At 36.5% G+C, this 19,534-nt stretch overlaps 1 protein-coding gene across 3 annotated transcripts in view; it reads right to left on the bottom strand.

Moving 5' to 3' along the window:
- LOC141442831 (uncharacterized) overlaps nucleotides 1-19,534 on the bottom strand; it is a 64,126-nt gene that overhangs the window by 7,574 nt on the left and 37,018 nt on the right. The window contains exons 3-5 of one of the 3 annotated variants that reach the window (XM_074107955.1): nucleotides 8,100-8,492; nucleotides 5,406-5,627; nucleotides 3,648-3,872 (exon numbers count right to left, since the gene is read on the bottom strand). In XM_074107955.1, the coding sequence (XP_073964056.1) occupies nucleotides 3,648-3,872; nucleotides 5,406-5,627; nucleotides 8,100-8,492 (840 nt within the window). The remainder of the gene's footprint in view (nucleotides 1-3,647; nucleotides 3,873-5,405; nucleotides 5,628-8,099; nucleotides 8,493-19,534) is intronic. The other 2 variants (XM_074107957.1, XM_074107956.1) reach the window with 2 other exon arrangements.

Raw genomic sequence — 19,534 nt, 5'->3', positions numbered from 1 at the left:
TACTTGTAGCTTGCTTGTAGCATTCAGTTAACAAGTGACCGATGCTGTATCTCACTCATCTTAACTCATTATCTTTGTTTGCTTTACCACTTAAAGTACCTACTCAACTTCTTAAAAGATTGTTGTATTTGGTACAATCCAACTTTCTAATTGAAGAGCGTACCTATTTAGCTTATTATGAGTACAATTACTATAACATTTTGCAAGGCACTAACTCGTAGTTTATTAGTAAAAGTAGATGAGTCCTTTCTCGGATCCCGCCAAAACCGCTGTCAAAGAACTGTCAATAGGCCGCCATGTTGGCTTTATGGCTGCGTTCCGTTATCGCCCGTGCGATTTATAATGTGTGAATAATGCGCGACGCGCTTAAATACGTTGTCTGACAATACATAAATTATGAACGTCGAATAAGGGTGGAAAGGTGGTTTCTTTGTTACTTATTGGAGATAACTATTTTCTTGTTTATCGGGGCGGAAAGGTCTGGTTTGGGGACAACAACAATGGAGGTATTTGTACGCGAATGATTTCTTTATTTTTGGCCGAATATAGGTATCACCGATTGCTATGTCTTAGTATATTACCTATCCAATTTTCGAGTAAGTACTAGTACCACTGTAATCATTACAGAAAATACTAATACTCGCTTGTTAATTACATTCATTGGTTTGGTTTACTCTTATTTTTAAAGCTAAGTAGATAGCTTTTGATCTCACCCTGGTATTTTAAAAACACACCCCTAATAAAAACACTAACTAGGTGTTTATGGCATCTTTTTTTTAAAATGAGGCCATGGAACGACGGTGTTCAGCCTATTATAGTCTGTCGCCAGATATCCGTAGATCGGTCCGACTGATACCGTTGTAAAATGCCTGCAATAAAATACCCATTTAAATTTTTTGTTGATCAAGGATGATTCTATTGTATGATTTGGACTGTGAACATTGAGTATTGGTTACGTTACTCGTAGAAGTAATAATGATATGAAGGGTAAATGTAATTAAAACCCATGTAAAGAACTTAAAATCATTTTTGCGTTCGATATTTGAATGAAATTACTAGAAGTAGATACCATAAAAATACCACGCGAAAAATTATTGTCGTTTGTTTAACAAAAACTTAGGTACTATTTCAGACCCTGATCTTAGACTGGATACGTTTTACGTGAAGCAGCAGTGCTTGCACTGTTGTGTTTTGGCGTGGAGAGTAAGACAGCCGGTGAAATTACTGGCACTTGAGGTATCCCATCTTAGGCCTCTACTACTACTGCAATACCCCTGGTGTTGCAGATGTTTATGGGCGGTGGTGATCTCTTACCATCAGGAGACCCACTTGCTCGATTGCCATCCAGTCGAATAAAAAAAATTTTTTTAATAACATTAATAACCCAGCGTATCAATTATTTGAGGGTACAAATAAACAGACAGACGGACAGATAGCTCTACGGTTTATTTATAGCCTCCAATTAGAGGTACGGAGATACTATCGGGGTTTTCTAATTGTCGTTTGGAACAAGGGACGAATGGAGTAGGTAAGGTATTCATAATAAAAATTGTGTCCGGACTTTATATACCTAAATATTAGCTGATGCCCGCGATGATGTCTGTGAGTTTTCTAGGATAAAAACTATTTTTTGTTCTTCTCTGGGACTAAAACCATTTCATACCATATTTAATGTAAATCAGTTCATACGTTATTCATGATTGAGACAAAACTTTCTCATTATTATATAAGTAGGTTTTGTATTCATTGTATTCTTTCGTAAATGGTACCTACATGAAGAGAAATTAATTTTATTCCATATAAAGCAGATTAAAAAAAATTCTTTTGTAGAGAAATAATAAAATAAAAAGCTTTAAATTTTATTTCAAATGTAGAAATTGACAGAAAATTAATAATAAGGTGGGTGGGTATTTTGCAAGTTATTTTAGTCCACGTTAACAACAAGATACTTTTAAAAATGTTCGGCATTAAAAAATTTTTTTTATTCGACTGGATGGCAAACGAGCAGGTGGGTCTCCTGATGGTAAGAGATCACCACCGCCCATAAACATCTGCAACACCAGGGGTATTGCAGACGCGTTGCCAACCTAGAGGCCTAAGATGGGATACCTCACGTGCCAGTAATTGTACGTTCCATCATTCAAAACATTTTATAGGTGGAAAAATATCGTTCCACATTGACTAAAGTAAGTGGGTGGCCATTTTTTGAATTTGGATACTTAGTACTTAGTGCTTCTGGCAATGGATCACATATCCTACCTACTTATAAATATTGTAAATATAGTGAGTGAAATATAATGACGATGAAAATGGGCTAAATACCCAATTAAATATACAAAATACACCTTATCTGGTCACTAGTTATTGTACTATTTAACTCTATTTTCTGTATTGCAATCAACAAGCAGTCGTCACAAAAAGCATTACTATTGGGTTACGTGTTGGCAGTGCCACCGGAGTTGAGGTCACCCACACAACAGACAGCGGAATTTTGACATTCATCTCATTCATTCTCCTTTTACGCAATCAGTTCTTAATGTAGATGTGTGTAATCATTCACTTTAACTCTCGTGGTACTACACTACCTATACCTAGTGTCTACTCGTAGTAACCTTCCTGTCTATTTTTCTGACTGCCCTTAACGTCAAGGGAACATTTTCACAGAACGTTGTTTATAAAAAAAATCACAAGGTGTAAGCACAACTAAAAATTTGGCAATTAAAGTTCTACCTCAAAGTACAGCCACCAGCACCAATATCTGACACAACAAGCGTGCATAAATACGACTGATACGACTCTATTTCTAGGGCCGGAAGGACGTGTCAGATATTAATGCTGGTGACTGTACCTACACCTTGTGAAAACAAGTCAATCAAATGTCCCATGTTTTGGCTAAACCAGAAATTTCATCAAAACAATGGGTATCGATGCTCAATAAATTTTGAGAAACCCGCAACTTAGCAATAAATTTAAAATGTGACACTTTTCATCCTATAGTCTGGGTCTGAACAATGAACTTTATTCAGTAGAAATTTTTGTAAAGCTTTATGATTTAATCCGCTCTTTCGTAAAAGGAACTAAATTAACTCTTTACTACTTCTTAAATTATGTTGATAAAAAAAAATTGTCAAGCACTACTCGACATCTTTTATATCTTATAAGAAATCCCGTCGCCTATCGTGTCCGACGACAGCCTTTTTTATATCTATGTATTTCATTTATAACCCATTTATTTTTATTTCCTGTTTCTACTTTACTCGCTTCGTTTTAGAAATGACTCTATTAAAATGCATCTCTGATTTGACTGTCTTTGACTTTAAGGACGTACTTAGAAATAATAATTAAAAGCTTAAAATATTGTTTAAAAATCACTCTTATTAATCCATTGAATCGACAAAGCAATGCTTAGCAGTAGTAGTTCTTTATGAAATGAAATTCAATACAAGTACATCTAGTTTAACATAAACCATAAGCTATATAACATGACAAAAAACCGTGCACACAAAACAAAGATAGAACACACAAATCCGTGCAAAATGCAAGCTAAAACTGTTTACTTACTTACCAACGCAAATTCAAATGAAACGTCAAAATACGAAAGGCAAAATTAACTTTTTAAAGCAACGACATCAACCGATACAGCCTACCTTTCGTCGCAGCGGCAATGCATAAGCGTGTTCACCCGCCAATTGTAAAGCCCGTATTTCTTCTCCATGCCACCGATCCAGAAAGGACATCGCAGATCGTGGACACGGCAACATCTGTCCGTTCGTGTGTAACCACCGAGCTGGGAGTAACGCGTCGCTGAAAAACCTTTTCCACACCATTTCGTGCCGGGCACCCTTAGTATCTCCATGGCGTCGCGCTTTTGTCTGTCAATTGTTTTTACTTTTTAATTACGCTCGCAACGCTATTCGATTTTCGTTCAAAATTGTACAAACTTTTTAATAGGGCCGCTAAAATAGGAAGGTCACTGGCCATGTTGACGGTCATTTATTTAATTTTGATTTAGCGGTGTTTAAGTTTGTAAGCAAAATTTGCAGAACGAAGTCCGAATTGCATTCACTGCGTTACCGGTTTCTGTCAAATCACCTTCTTCTCAGGGATATACCATCAAATGTAATGACCTTTTCCGTTATGACCTGTTTCGTAATTGAGTGCCTACACCGAAGACCACCAACGAGTTTTTATGATTTAAAATAATAATCGTAAATGTGGCGAGTAGGGATCGATGTAAACCCAAAAACCAACTTATTCATGCGGTTTATCAAATATGGAACTAACCTTCCAACGCACAAATATTGTAACTTTCCTACGACTGCAGCGCCACTATCGAATGACTATGTAAATTTGTGCTGCTATCCGTCATATGTGGATCCAGAGTGCTATAAAGATTGTTGCCAACATGCAGCAGTGAATGATCCATAGATCACGTTTTATGGCTTTATTGGCCAGTATTGAAAGGCTAAATAAAATTTGGGCTAGGTAGTCAAAAGTAATCTCGTCGTTAAAACATCGGTAAATGTCACTAATATCAAGATATGCCACTTAGAGAATTCGAAAGGGCATATGTTTCCTTAATAATGTTAAACTTTTATGGCCGATATATGATAAATCGCGGTACTCGTTCCCTTATAAATTAGTTACCTACTTCATAAAAGTAAAAAAAAATATGCGCTACACTTAAAATCCATTTTTTTAAATTTTTTAGTTGAAACAATTTAGCAAAGATTAAACCATAAACTTACACTTCCTTCCGTCATTCGTGCCAATTTTATTTTTAATTGACATGTAATGATTCTAAGTGGCCAAGAACGATCCCATATAATCCGACCAAGACTTGCAAATAAATAAGATTTTTAATTGACCCGTCATATTTCTGTCCTTGTTTGACCCCAGTAAACCAGCGGCGACAAAACATATGAAAATGGTTTAACTTCAACGGGCTGATCTTACGACCAATTAAACCTCACGGTAAAGACATAAACTCCTATGATATAGGATACTAATTAAGATCCTTATAATACCTTTCCAACGATAACGACTTCCCGGTATACTATTATAGCCACTTGTAATGAACTTTGTATACTGCTTCTAATAAAAAAATCGACGGTCAATCAAGTAGATTTACAGCAGAACACTGAATCAAGATGAATGAAACGATATAATAGTGTTTGTATGTTTAAGTGACACTGTACAATCATATGTGTAATTTACAATAAAAAAACAACAAACCCACCACCAAACCAACCCCACTGCAAACAAAGTGCATTATTTACAATATTACAAATGACATTCTGTAGTCGTTTTTGACGCGGTCGGCAGTCAAAGACAGAGAATTAAGCGTGACCTAAAGCAAACCGTTCCTTCAAACGTAACCGGTGAAAAATAAAAATAAAACAAACCTTCTGTCACACCGACAGTGCGAGATCGTGAATGGCCGAAAGTTGAAATAGCCGAATCTCCTTTTGAACGCGCCGATGTTCACTCTGCAATTGTCGTGCGCCCTACAGCATCTGTCTTCTTTTCTATCTTGCCCCAATTCGTTGTATTTCTCAGCTAACTGGCCGGCACCACACCATTTCGTTCCGGGAACTATGAAATTCTCTCTCAATGACCTCCGTGACCTGTCGTTTGGTTAGTCTATGGTTAGTTTAAAAAGTTAAAAGTGACAGTTGATTTGGCGGGAAATTGATCAAGAAGTTTTAGGATTTGGATCTGCTCGAACGCTTGTTAGTTAGGGTTTTAAAGTTTTGTGTTTGTTAAAAAGAACTGTTCTGTTTGTACTTTTTTTCTAGAGTGATAGATAATGTAGACTAGAACCACGAAAAAATAGAACACACAACACACACAAACGTGAGATTCACTCATATTAAATAATAATAATAATAATTGCGTTGCGTAGCGTTGCTCCTAGGAAGAAGGGCTACGAATTAGCCCGAAACATGTCGAGCTAAACTTGATTTAAGATGTGAGTTATGCGTTACAATGTCATTTAGTAGAAATTGTGATTTTAATTTAAATAGATTACTTAGGAATACCTAGGTACCCGATTCAAAATATTAATGTTTAAGTTGATTATTATGTAAGAAATCTTATATTAAGTTTTACAATAAAAACTGCTGATTTAACTTAGTGTTAGTGTAGAAAGAGATTAATTTCGTGTCATTAAACGAGGAGTAGAACTTAATAAGTTCTTAAACATAATTTCGTCTTTTAGAATACACAGTGAGCACGTTTTTATTTTCGAAATATTGAAACAGTCGCAATCAAGTTGGCTGGCTGTTAATCATAAGTACATATTTTATTACGAAAAGACGATGTGGTGATTTTCATAAACGTGGTGGTAGAAGATAATGGAAAAGGTCATTCCACTGATGATTGAGATGGCGAAAGACTTATATTGTAGAGTTTAGAGAACGAATCGTGATTGAGCTGCGTGAAATCGAGTATAGAACTGAATGAGTAGAGAGGTTGCCGAGTTTCTTACACTCGAAATTTCTGTCTCTTGTCATCTGTATAAAACCATAGAGAAACTGAGTATTTTTTTAATTATTTACAGTTGTATTTCGAGCGTAAGAAAATAAGCTTCCCTATGTGTGGAAATAGAATTATCGAGGGAAAAATAAATCGTAATTAACAGTGCAAAAAGTAAAATTGCGTTGTTCACATTCGAAATTTCTAGTTACGCACTGACTACTTAAAACTAATAAAAAGCTTTTTTCCTTAACTTAAGAAATATAAGTACAGTACAGAATAGGTATAGTCAGCAGCAGAAGGAGATGAGCAGCTGTGATGCTCAAAATTATCTGCACACTCTCTTATTAGGTACCTTGGTACGTCTTCCAGACGAATTAAAAGTTTTGAATGGACAAGTGTTCAAAACCAAATTGAAGAAATGGCTTTTGACTAACTGTTTTTATACAGTTAAAGAATATCTGGAATATAAATTAACTAACCAGTTGAGTACTGACATTTATGGTTATTAATGTATGGTTTTGAAATTTGACATTGTAGCGTATATGATTTTTTTTGCTGAGTGATTGTGATTTAACTTTATTGTATTTTTTTGACTAGCTAATGTATTTTAATTGATTATGTTTTGTTTATTTTTATTTTTAACTTCATTTAATGTATTCTATTTAATTTAATTTCATTGATTTAATTTTTAATTTTGTTCAATTTTTTTATATTGTACACCAAGAAAATGGTAGATCATAAAAGGACACACCAAAACACGAGGATCTTATTTATATACCTGTGGTCATGCAATAAACGATTTCATTTCATTTCATTTTTTTGGCAGTAAAGTCGTGTGTAGTGTCGTGTCGTGTGTCATTTTGTGGAGTCGCCTTCAGATATTTCGGAGTGGCCAAGGTAGTCAACAATATCGGACCATTTAATCTATTCTTAACGCATCAGAGTTCATGCTCCGATATTTTTGATCATTTTGGCTGTACACAAAATAGATCATTTTGAGCACTGTAACTGCTCATTCGCTACTGCTGCTGACTGTACTACAGTTGGAAAACTGAAAGACTTCCTGCTGAGACGTTGAAAATATACTGAGCGGCAACAAATGTGGCCCTCAAATGTATGTAACGTAGAAATGGGTAATTTTGTATGGAGAGTGGGCCAAATTTTTTGCCGCTGAGTATATATAAAGGCGTATCTAGTTTTATATGTTATAGATACTTAGGTAAATAATTTTGTTAAATTAAGTTTTTTTTTTAATAAAAATATCTCTTACAACACAAAGAGACAATTCTAAATTGCTTCAACAAGAACGTTTAGTTTTTTACTCTGATCTAAGATTTCTTCAATATGACTGGCACAAAGTTGCCGAGTTTATTTGTTTGGCTGTCTATCTTTTTCTAACAAGCTCAGAAGGATTCTCAAATTGTCCTAGTAAAATTTAAGGATGACACTTTTGGTTTCCAGCACTCTAAAGACTACTCGAAAAACGAAAACAAGTAAACCGAGCAGCGTACGATTAGAGTGCTAGAAACCTTCAGAAAATCAATCTTGTCCAATATCATTAATTGAGGCAAGAAATGGCATTAAATTAATTAATGTTCAATCATTCAATCAATAGTTACCTAGCCAGAGAACTAGCTCCAACTTTATTTTTATTTTCCATCATAAACCTTAATTCTTCGTGCCGTTCGAGGCACTCCATTTTTAATTTATCAAAGTCTAACCAACTGGCGATATCTAGAGGAAGACGCTCGTCACTTTTCAGAATTCGAAACGTCACATTGCTATAATGGCGGTAAAATTTCTCTTCATCGATATTTGTATTTTCATTTCTCTGCAGTTTAAAACTTTGCTCGTCTAATGCTAGTTTTAATTCTTTTCGCAATGTTTTTAGAAAGTTTCTTGCTGATTTTGTCTGGGTTATGTATTCACAATCCTGGATGGCACCATTTGGAGAGTAGATGATTTGCACAAGATGGCGGCCGTCCGTCAGCTGACGCAGCTTCAAGCCGCTTCTGTGGACAAAAATATTGCTGTTTAATTATTAATTCATTTTTTTTTGCTGCAACGAGGTACTACCTTTATTAAAAAAAAATAACAATGTTATTTAATGATGAGGCATCGCAAGTATTTTTGGGGGAGGCCTATGTCCAGCAGTGGACGTCTTTTGGCTGACATGATGATGATGATGAACGCAAGTATTAAACTTAACTACATTTTTAACAAACTAGATTCGCTATTTGGAGTAGGCCAATGCGGGCCGGGGTTATTTCCAAATATCCCTGTACATAATATAAAGAGTAAATGATTATTCCTGAGATTTACGGGAGCGTATTAGCGAACTAAAGTAGAGCTGAAGAAACGTATAGGTACCATTAAAAAAAATGGTTTTCAATCAATCTGGCTGGATATTAAATATAGCAATACTAAGAAAGAATGTAAATACAGTTAAGTTACAACCTCCGGCCTACTTGGCACCCCAATATTTGTTGGAAGACTCAGCGGTGATTAGTGTTCTGAGTTCTAAATAAATAAGAGTGAGTGTTTGGTTAAAATAGTTCAGGAATAAGGTTTTATGAAGTAGATAGAGTCGTTGAAACTTCGTGCAACGTTTGCCATTACTACGAAGTGCAAAATTCGAACTTCATATCTTGCGTCCCGCTGACGCTTATATTATTTAATAGGTACGAGAGTGGGAGGGACGGCTTAATACGAACTTCGATTTTCAAATTTCGTAGTAACCCCCCTGGGCTTTATGGTACGTACAAATATCTCGCGACATTAACGCCATCGAGCGACATTTCGCCTGTAAAGAAACTCTCATTGTTATTTTGATTGGTATGTGAAAACAGTCAGCAGAATCTAAAAGGAAATACATAGATGGGTAAAACTGTACACCCAACCCCAAATGGGTAGAACTGTATTTCTTGGGAGTACCCAAGCAGGTATATGCGGTATGGTTTGCTACCAAACTGGTCAAACTGAGCACTTCGAAGTGGGTGAAATCTATTTGCATGAATCTTTGAAGACGAATTAAATACAAACATTTCAAGTTAAGTAAATGTTTGGGGACTAAGAATATCAGAAATCACCAGCCATAATATTAGGGTCGCACAATTGGATTATAACCAGTATCAATTTGCAGATGCATTACTGACAGTCGTCGAGTGCAACCCTAGGGGCTGGGACCCTAGGGGATGCTTTGTTAATTTTGACATTTCACTGCTCAATATCTATGTATCAATTTCAACAATTTTCTTTTTAATCGATTTAAAAAAAACTTGTAAATACGTTAGTCGTTGGCTGATTAGATGTGAGCTGCTGCAAACAATGGCTGAATAAAAACTGAAGTGTTTTCTTTAACCTCGACTTTGGCAAAATCATCGAATAGAATAAATTACAGAATAAAATTGAGACTTTTATTTGACTCCCACATATATTTGTTATTTATTTCAAATCTTGCGAGTTAACTTCGTTAGTTGAATGTTAATACAAGTAAAGTCAACAAAAACCATAGTCAGCAAAAAAGCTTGGGTTACCTTTATAAAAACTATACGGTAGGGTATTTTTCATACACCAAAGTAGTCGTTCGTTAACATTGGTCAAAAAAATCAAATCAAACTTTATGGCAAACTTATTGGACAAAAGTAAACGAAAACTTTATTTCATCAAACAAATTGAATGTCACATTGTAATATAACTCTACCACAATACTGTATGCTCTAGCCACCTCATTTAACAGATCCACATTTAAGTATTGACATCTCTGTAATGTATTCGCTGGTTGTTGAATGTTAATACAAGTAAAGTCAACAAAAACTATCGTAGCGCTAATAGTTATAAAAAGTATAAATATTTATGGTTCTATAAAATTAAATTTCGTTTATGGTTTCGACTGCAATAAAATCAAATCAAACTTTATGGCAAACTTATTGGACAAAAGTAAACGAGACAGTAAATATTACCTCAAATTGAATGTTACAGTTGGCGTAGGGTACACGAGTTGACACCCCACACTTCAGTCTACTCGTGACCACGGCAACTGACGTTGCCGAAACGTCGAGGTAAATACTACTGGGTAATAAATCTATCGTAGCGCTAATAGTGGCAAAAAGTAGAAATAATTTAGGTTCTGTCATCTGTCATACTCATATGAATCTGTCATTAACAAAGCAATTTGTGTAGACTTAACTGCCTAATTTTAGTAACAGATGTTTGTCTTCTTGAATTATGCCAAGTCCAGCAGATACCAACAATTTTCCTTTTGAAACGGTTTGTGGTTGAAATTTTATATTAATACACACAAAACCGGTCGTCAAAATAATACGTATTTTGATCTGAAAACGATATTTAATTTATTACTAGCGATACAAGAACAATTATATGTGTTTACGATTATTTAAAGAAACCATTAAAGTAGCTTTATCTTTTTGTTTTACTATAAAAGTGACATGAAGTAAACAAACCCTGACATAACCAAAATAAAGCACACTTTTTGAATAAATTTTACTTATCTCATTAATTTTGTAATGACCAAAAATTAATTCACAGCCCTTTGTCCACCCAAATCACGGTATCACAGTAATTAAGTATTATAAATTTATACGTGATAGGTTTGATTTTTGTCACAATGTCGCAATAAAATTTCAAAACAGAACCTCAGAGCCGATAAACTTGCGGACGCTAGGTGGCGCTGATGTCGTGCACAGAGCCAATACTGTTGTTGGTCAACTGAGCTGTCATGTCATACTGTCAATTGGCGCTGGGTGCATGATAATTGAATGCAATGGGCTACGGAATGGGTGCATGTAAGTTTGGCCACATAGTGTTCAACCATAGATGAGAGTGTGTAATACTTCAACCATAGGGATTAATTAAAAAAAAAGTTTTTTATTCTTTTTTAAAAGCTTTTATTTAACTTGGAATGTATCTTGTACCTATGTATCTAGTATGTGCGTATCAAATCTTGCAAGTTGATTTTGACACACTTCTAGTAGTCGGATTGTCTTGAAATTTGGCATAATTATGTAAATTGCGTGACAATACAATAACCAATACAATAATAATCTGGTAGTGATCCGGCCACGATCGTCTCCGCAGGACGGAACTCTTCAACGGTTAATGGCATCGACTTGAAATTTGGTATGCAAATGTACCTAGTTTGGGTGACAATGCAAGTAAAGTCAACAAAAAATACAGTCAGCAAAAAGCTTTTATTTAACAATGAAATTTTTACCAAAAACTATTTGTAGTAAATTCGATTTTAGCACTATCATCATCAGCCAGAAGACGTCCACTGCTGGACAAAGGCCTCCCCCCTAGAACGCCACAATGAACGACATCTCGCCTCTTGCATCCACCGGTTGCCCGTAACTCTCACGGTAAATTCAGTTATTTATCCCGATATTCCCACAGGATGGGGATAAAATTTCGAAATAAAAACCGTCATGAAATTTGGCTTGTTTTTAATGCAACGTAAAAACACGATGTAACTTTTGGGAATTCCCACGGGAATTTTGTGAAGTCTCTGAAGTCGCGAGTAAACAAGTATCATGTAAACGAATCCCTCACAGATATTATGTTTAATTGTTTATGTAGCTATTGGCAACAACTGATTATGTGGACGCGAATTTTTCTACTGTCTTAACGCACACTTCGCAGTCGCCTTCTCTTGACGCGGACGCCCCTTGCAGAACCGCCGCGGCAAACAATAAATTAAACATACCTACTGAATTTAAACATTGTGAATTTGTTACTGGCACGAAAAACTTTTAACTATTACTGATTATTGATATTAATGTAATATAAATTAATTAGCTGTTGCCAGCAGCTTAATTGATTATTTATTTTGACTTTTATTATTTATTTATATTTATATATTGTATAAATTTACTATATTTATATTTCTACTAACATAAGTATCCACTTTTCTATACAACTAGTATGAAATAGTAGATACATAAGTTAGGAAGTATTCTACTTAAAAAAACATACACTTTTTTATGTGCATGTTATTTCCTGAGATTTTCAATTAATGAAGTTCAATGATTTAAAAAATAAAAAAATAATTGTCAGATTAGGCGAAACCCTCGAGATAATCGTCAGATTATGAGAAAACACGTTTAGGGCATAAAGATGAACCATATAATTATATCCTAATCTGACGAGCTAGAGAATTTCAAAATGACGATTTTTTTTTGCACATTCTAATTAATAGTGACCGCGAGTTAGCGTCACATCCAAATCGTCAGATTATTATATAAGTAAGAGCTTTTTTCTAGGTTCACTTAACATCCCCTTTGAAAGTCTGACACGCTCGACTAAGTTTTTTTATTCATTTTCAACCCATACGTACGACCACCCCCATCATGTAAACAATGAGGGCTATGGTTTTTTGTCTTTCTAGATGGCGCCACTGTTGCGTGAGGTTTTTAAGTGTGGCTTTGAAAGTCTGTTATTACAGGCGTGAAACAAAGTTTAGATTAAAATCATATTTAATACACCTTAAAACCGTACCATAAAAATATCGAGTAACCAGTTTTGCGTAATCCCATTTTGTTCGGAAAAAGGGAGGACAAAAGTTTCCGAAATACAAAACTGTCTCTAAACACAGACATTCATTGCCCCGTAATGCATAATTGTCATAATTAATTTCAGGTAATGCAAAATATATCACAGTAATTAATATTATAAATTTACCCGCGTAGCTCACCCAAAAACTATGAGATTTGACATTTCGGAGACCTCACGCTACACTAGCGCCTCTAGCGGCGAATTCATACGCGATAGCCCTCATTAGGTTAACATACACGTACATTTTTAAAAATACGTAGGATATGGATTATATTATATCAATATCTGACGCGCTAGAGTATGTATGTCCATGCAACAGTTTTTTTTTTACATTTTTGAAAATCTATAGCCGCATGACATTTTTTTCTTTTTATCAACCTTAGCTTCGCAACCCAATAGGTCTCTATGACGCTAGAATATTATTCCGATTTAGCATCGTCGGCTCCCATATTACAATTTAGAATTAAATGCTATCGTATCAAGAACCGCAGCTCTCGACGTAGCATATACCAAAAAGTCTTTATAAACGACATATTATACTATTATTTTTAAACTGAGGTCGAAACTCGTCCTGAACTTATAGGAACTAAGGAAAGCAAACGTTGGCGACCACTAATCGACAGGCAACGCCATCTATCGGGTAATGTTTGTACTAATAAACCTAGAACCGCGACACGCGACATTGCAGTCGTTACAGTAAAATGGGGTTTACTCTTAGATAATTAAAGAGCCTCTGCATCTATTACTATATTTGTGGTGTTTTTTGTGGTGAAAACGTATCCAACGATACCCCACACTATAGGGTTGGATGAGAAAAAAAAATCACCCCCACTTTACGTCTATGGGAGGTACCCTAAAAAAATTTTTTTTTAGTTTTTTATTGCACCATTTTGTCGGCATAGTTTACATATATATCCGTGCAAAATTACAGCTTTCTAGCATTGATATTCCCTGAGCAAAGCCGCGGACGGACGGACAGACAGACAGACAGACAGACATGGCGAAACTATAAGGGTTCCGTTTTTGCCATTTTGGCTCCGGAACCCTAAAAAATGTATTGTATTGTAAATTTCAAAATAAATATGTTCATGAAAATTATGTTTGTAAATATTTTTTGTAATACGTTTTAATCTACTGATAGTGTACAGTCGCCATCTAAATCTATGGAGATCGGAGTCTCATCAGCACAGGCCTCCTCTCAGAACTTCATCATCATAACATAACTCTATTGTAACACTTACGCGTTTATATATATATATACAACATATTTATTTCATAGGAATTTGTATGACATTTGAAAGATTACCTCATGGCCGCTAGCACCTAACAACACTTTTTGACACTGCTTAGGAAATTCCTAGCTTTGCACACCTAATAATTGGTAGCGCAGTTAGAGATATTTTGAATAAAGTGGTACACTGTCTCCACTACATTCAGCAACCCTCTTATTTAGCTTTATAGGCGTATTGATCTATAATTCATAAATTTAAAATAAAATTACGAGTTAAAAACTATATTCGTGAAAAATTTACTAAATGATGATCTTCTTTGTCAGTATCACTCTTGACAAAGTGGTCGTGGTCATCGCTTCAGGTGTTGGTGGCAAGCTTCACAACACGCCGTCACTCCTCCCTAAATGATGACTACTTTCATTTAAAATAAATTAACTTAATTTCGTCATTCATTCTTTCTTTGCTGCCCATTCAATTGAATCGGTCTTTTCAAGTGCCACATCACTAGTTCGTTTGTAAGTGTTTGTTTAAAAATCAGTGTGATTACGACAAAATATTTATTGGTGTGCGTTTTTTTACATTTGTGTCACGATTTTGTCTTGGTAGGTATCTGTAGGAACGCAATGTTTTTTGACATGAGTGTGCAGCAATACGTGTTTCCTCGCCCCCCGGACGATTTGGCAGAAAAATTTGCAAGTAAAGGTACGTCAAAGGCCAATCCCGTCTTTAATTATCTAAGGGTTTACTACTGGAATGCGACACGCGTCTGGTCGGAGTGTCATTTATGCGACATACGATTAGGCGATGCACGACTGTGCGACGTGCTATTTGTCCGAACCATTGTTAGTGCGAAGTATGATCAAGCGATGCACGGCTGTGCGACAGTGACCTAACCCACTTTTCTGCTAGCAGTTCCTTTAGTGCAAGGGTCGCAGTTCTAACTTAACCGAACCCACTTTTCTGGTAGCAGTTCCTTTAGTGCAAGGGTCGCAGTTCTAACTTAACCTAACCCGCTTTTCTGGTGGCAGTTCCTTTAGTGCAAGGGTCGCAGTTCTAACATAACCTAACCCACTTTCTGGTGGCAGTTCTTTAGTGCAAGGGTCGCAGTTCTAACTTAACCTAACCCACTTTTCTGGTGGCAGTTCCTTTAGTGCAAGGGTCGCAGTTCTAACTTAACCTAACCCACTTTTCTGGTGGCAGTTCCTTTAGTGCAAGGGTCGCAGTTCTAACTTAACCTAACCACTTTTCTGGTAGCAGTTCCTTTAGTGCAAGGGTCGCAATTCTAACTTAACCTAACCCACTTTTCTGGTGGCAGTTCCTTGTGTGCAAGGGTCGCATTTCTAACCTAACCTAACCCACTTTTCTGGTAGCAGTTCCTTTAGTGCAAGGGTCGCAGTTCTAACTTAACCTAACCCACTTTTCTAGTAGCAGTTCCTTTTGCGCTACTGTCGTACATTTGTATTGTCGAACACTATTAAGTCGCACATAGATAATGTCGTACATTTGTATTGTTGTACATTTCACACTATCACTTCGCAGAAATGAACTGTCGTTCAATAAAAATGTCGCACAATCGTACATTACAACTCGGGGTCGCAGAGGCGTCTTAAGCCCATGTAGCGCCCGTGTGCAATTATAACTTTAGCGTCATCTAGGAAGCGCGCGGTCAAAATGGAATAGAATAGAGGTACAAAGTGCCGCGGCCGGCGCCGGCGCCCCTAACACCGCTATGCGCCCGTGTGCAACGCACACCCTGCACTATAGGTAAAGTAAAGACGCCTCTGCGCACTTGTGTAATAATCCCTAGCTTATTAAGTGTTTAAAGCGCGAAAGTTAAAAAAAAAAATGTGAAAATTAAAATAACATTCTTTTATAAATTTATCGACACACCTTCTGTATGTCGATCAATTCATCATCATTAATTCTAATAAGGCCGCAAAACTATCGCATTCCTGAGCTCTGAGGGCCTACTCCGAAGTTCGGAAATCGAAGTTCGTATCGTACCGTACCTACCTCTGGCTCTCGTATTAAATAGTGTAAGTGTCAGAGGGACCGAACGACACGAACTTCGATTTTCGAATTTCGTAGTAACCCTGCTGCATTCAACTCGCGCGCTTTCTGTATGTAGCAGAGCGGAGCAAGAACGTACCTAATGACAGCGTGGAGCTAGATAGAAGAGCTGAGTGACAAAATAATACGGAACTCAGTTGTGGATTGTTTTTCCATCGCGGAGCTTCCCCGCTACCCCCTCAAGCACGCTTCTCCGCTCCGCTTCCCCGTTCCTCTTCCCGGTTGCGTATAATTTTGTACCCCTCGTAGGTATGCGGGAACTAAAAAAAGTACTGAATTCTAGTCTCATCTGTTTTAATAAGCTCAAATTCTGCTGATTAAAAAAAATACGAAAAGATAGCCTTAATTTTGACTCGGATCCGTGTCTTAAGCATACGAAATACGAGGGGTTCTAGTTACAAACTCCCTATCCATTGAAGAAGAGCGGAGATTTTATACAATTCTAGAGGTATTGTTGGATTATATAGCTCGCGGATCTGGTACCTCGCTCAGCTCCGGTGGACAGTCAGCCCAATTAAAGTAACCTTGGTCAAAACAGTAGCTGTCTTGTTCCCGCCTAATCTTTATTGCTCGCGCGGCCCGCAGACGGATTGCGGAGGCACCCACTCCGCTCTCATCACAAATTCGCATCTTACCCGATTATGGTTACCTGGTACTTTTGAGCCGGAAGCACCGGTTGTTTTGCTCGATTTACTCGACACTGGTAAAACGAGGTACTGTGTCCATCACGTTAATAGAATTGTGATAATTTTAATTTAAGTATATATTTGTTTTAGTTATTAATTATTATAATGCCCTTTAAAAAAATGCTATACTCACGTATATAATTCATAAACCGAAGGCGAGATCTGCAACTTCTTAAAGTGTACAGTAGCTCTAGTGTAAGTTTTTCATCAAACATTCATTTAGTTTATTCGAAATCAATCAATATAAAAAACTCTGAATGTGGTTATTATATTTGTTTCTTAATAATCGTATTATTTATATATTTTTTATATTGTTTTTTTTGTAAATGGGTAAGTAAATGTGATTTTATTCTAACCTATGTTCTCGCTGCTGAGGTGATAAGTTGTATGTGTCACACGAGACCAAAGCTTGCTCGGGATTCAAATTCAACACTCGTACCAAAAAACAACTTTGCTCTCTTGTTGCACAAACAACTATTTTTGATGAAACAAGGGTGGCCCGGTTTGTATTGTTTTGTGACTAAGAGTTTAAATGAGTTTCTGGAGGTAACAAAGGGGTCAACGCGGCTTGAAAGATTTTTTTGTAAGAGTGAACAGTCCCAGCAGTAACAGCAAAGACAAAGTCGCGGGCAACAGCTATGTGTTACAAGAATGTCGCGTGATGTCGCGTGCATGCATAACATGCACAATGGTATCGGTACGCGATGGTATGTTTTAATTGACGTACCCATTTCTTAACAATTCTTTCTAATTATTTCTCAATACAGGGATTCCCAACTGGACGTTGCGACGCCCCGGTCGCGGCTCTATCCCCATCGCTTTCTTCAACGCCATCTTCAGTGATCCTGTAAGGGTCTCGTTTTCCTTTTTGAGGTTGGCAACGCATCTGCAATCCACCTGGTGTTGCAGGTGTCTATGGGCGGTGGTGATCTCTTACCATCAGGCGACCCACTTGCTTGTTTGCCATCCAGTCGGATAAAAAAAAAAAGGAGCCATAAAAATTTCATAAAACTAGCTACCTACTGGCTGGTATAGATATTTACTACTGGTCATTATTTGTGTCTATTTTGATTTGAAATTCGAAAACGAATTCCATTAATTTACTCTCCATAAAAAGTAAGCACAATAGAAAAAAAACAATAACATTCTGATTGCACCGCGAAGAAAGCACTTGAATTAAAAAGAAAACACTCGAAATTTGAAATAAAATGAATTAATGATGCATCTATTGACGGCCAGTTTTACCAATTCACATTTGCATCTAATTCCTAAAGCAATAAACCCTAACAGTATTGTTTAAGGTCGTAATTGTAACCAGAAACCGTTTCCCAACATTCCAAGCGTAGTGTTGTTCTCGTAAATGATTTCGGTAATAAATCTTGAGAGTTGTAATGATTCATTCGTTCCATCACTACTAATGAATGGACATGATGATATTGACTTATGGATGCGGACATTTTGTTTTATGGTTAGAGATATGCCGTGGGAGATTGGAAAGAAGAATTGACCGTAAGAGACAAAACTATGAAATCCTGTAGTCGATTTGATTTGATTTTCTGCAGCCATCCTCTCAGAACTACACAGTGTACCTAGAGTGTAAGTGTGCGTAACGTAGTTAAGAAAGTATGTAACCCTTTTTGTCTAGTAATAAAACACATCTATTCGGGACCTCTAACAGAAGACCAGAAGATTCCAGGAACAGTCCTGGCAAGGTCGCCATGTAAGGCGGCAACCTGAAAAAGTATGTGAAACAACCATTCCCGAATAGATGTGCTTATCTGTCATCTCCCAGGATAACAGGATCCGAAGGATTTTGGGCACAAATTTGTGCCTCTGGGAGAGGACAGGTTAATTACAAGACAAAAATGGTTAGGTACCTACTTTTTACCCGACCGCCCAAAGGAGGGTTATTTATATACTATTTAATAAGTTATGCACACTTATACACCGTGTTATTTTTGATATCCGTAAACTTTGAGGGGACAGTCTAATGTTCAAATGAAGTTAATTTCTCTAAGACACTAGGCGCCTAACTGTTACTGTTTAAAAGATAATCAAGTGTTAAGATAATTAATTATGGAAACTATATTTTCTGTCACTTAAATTTAGATTTGTCACTATACTACGATTAAAATATCTATCCCTAAGAAATATATTGGTCATCAAATTAATCAAATCTGTCTCCGCGGTAGCGGCCGGCGAAGTGCCAGAACCGAACATTTTTCTGCTAATACTTGTATGATGAGTACAATAGTAGATTGATAACCAAGGGTGGAAAGTGACCCATTTCACCTGAGATATTTCTAGTTCGAGGGGAAATGGGTAATTTCACCCGAGTTAGACACTACTTTTCATTTCGACTGTGAGGAAAGTAAAATAGTACTTACAAAAAAATGAGAATAATAATAAATTGAATTTCAGTATTCAGTAAATTTAATTTACTTATATCCAACCTCCAACGGTACCTTTTCATCCTGGCCACTTGCCACGGCCAAC

Source organism: Choristoneura fumiferana, chromosome 26 (assembly GCF_025370935.1).
Source record: "Choristoneura fumiferana chromosome 26, NRCan_CFum_1, whole genome shotgun sequence".
Lineage (NCBI taxonomy): Eukaryota > Metazoa > Arthropoda > Insecta > Lepidoptera > Tortricidae > Choristoneura > Choristoneura fumiferana.
Note: the sequence above shows the minus strand (reverse complement) of the source record. Positions and strands in the feature narration are given on the sequence as shown.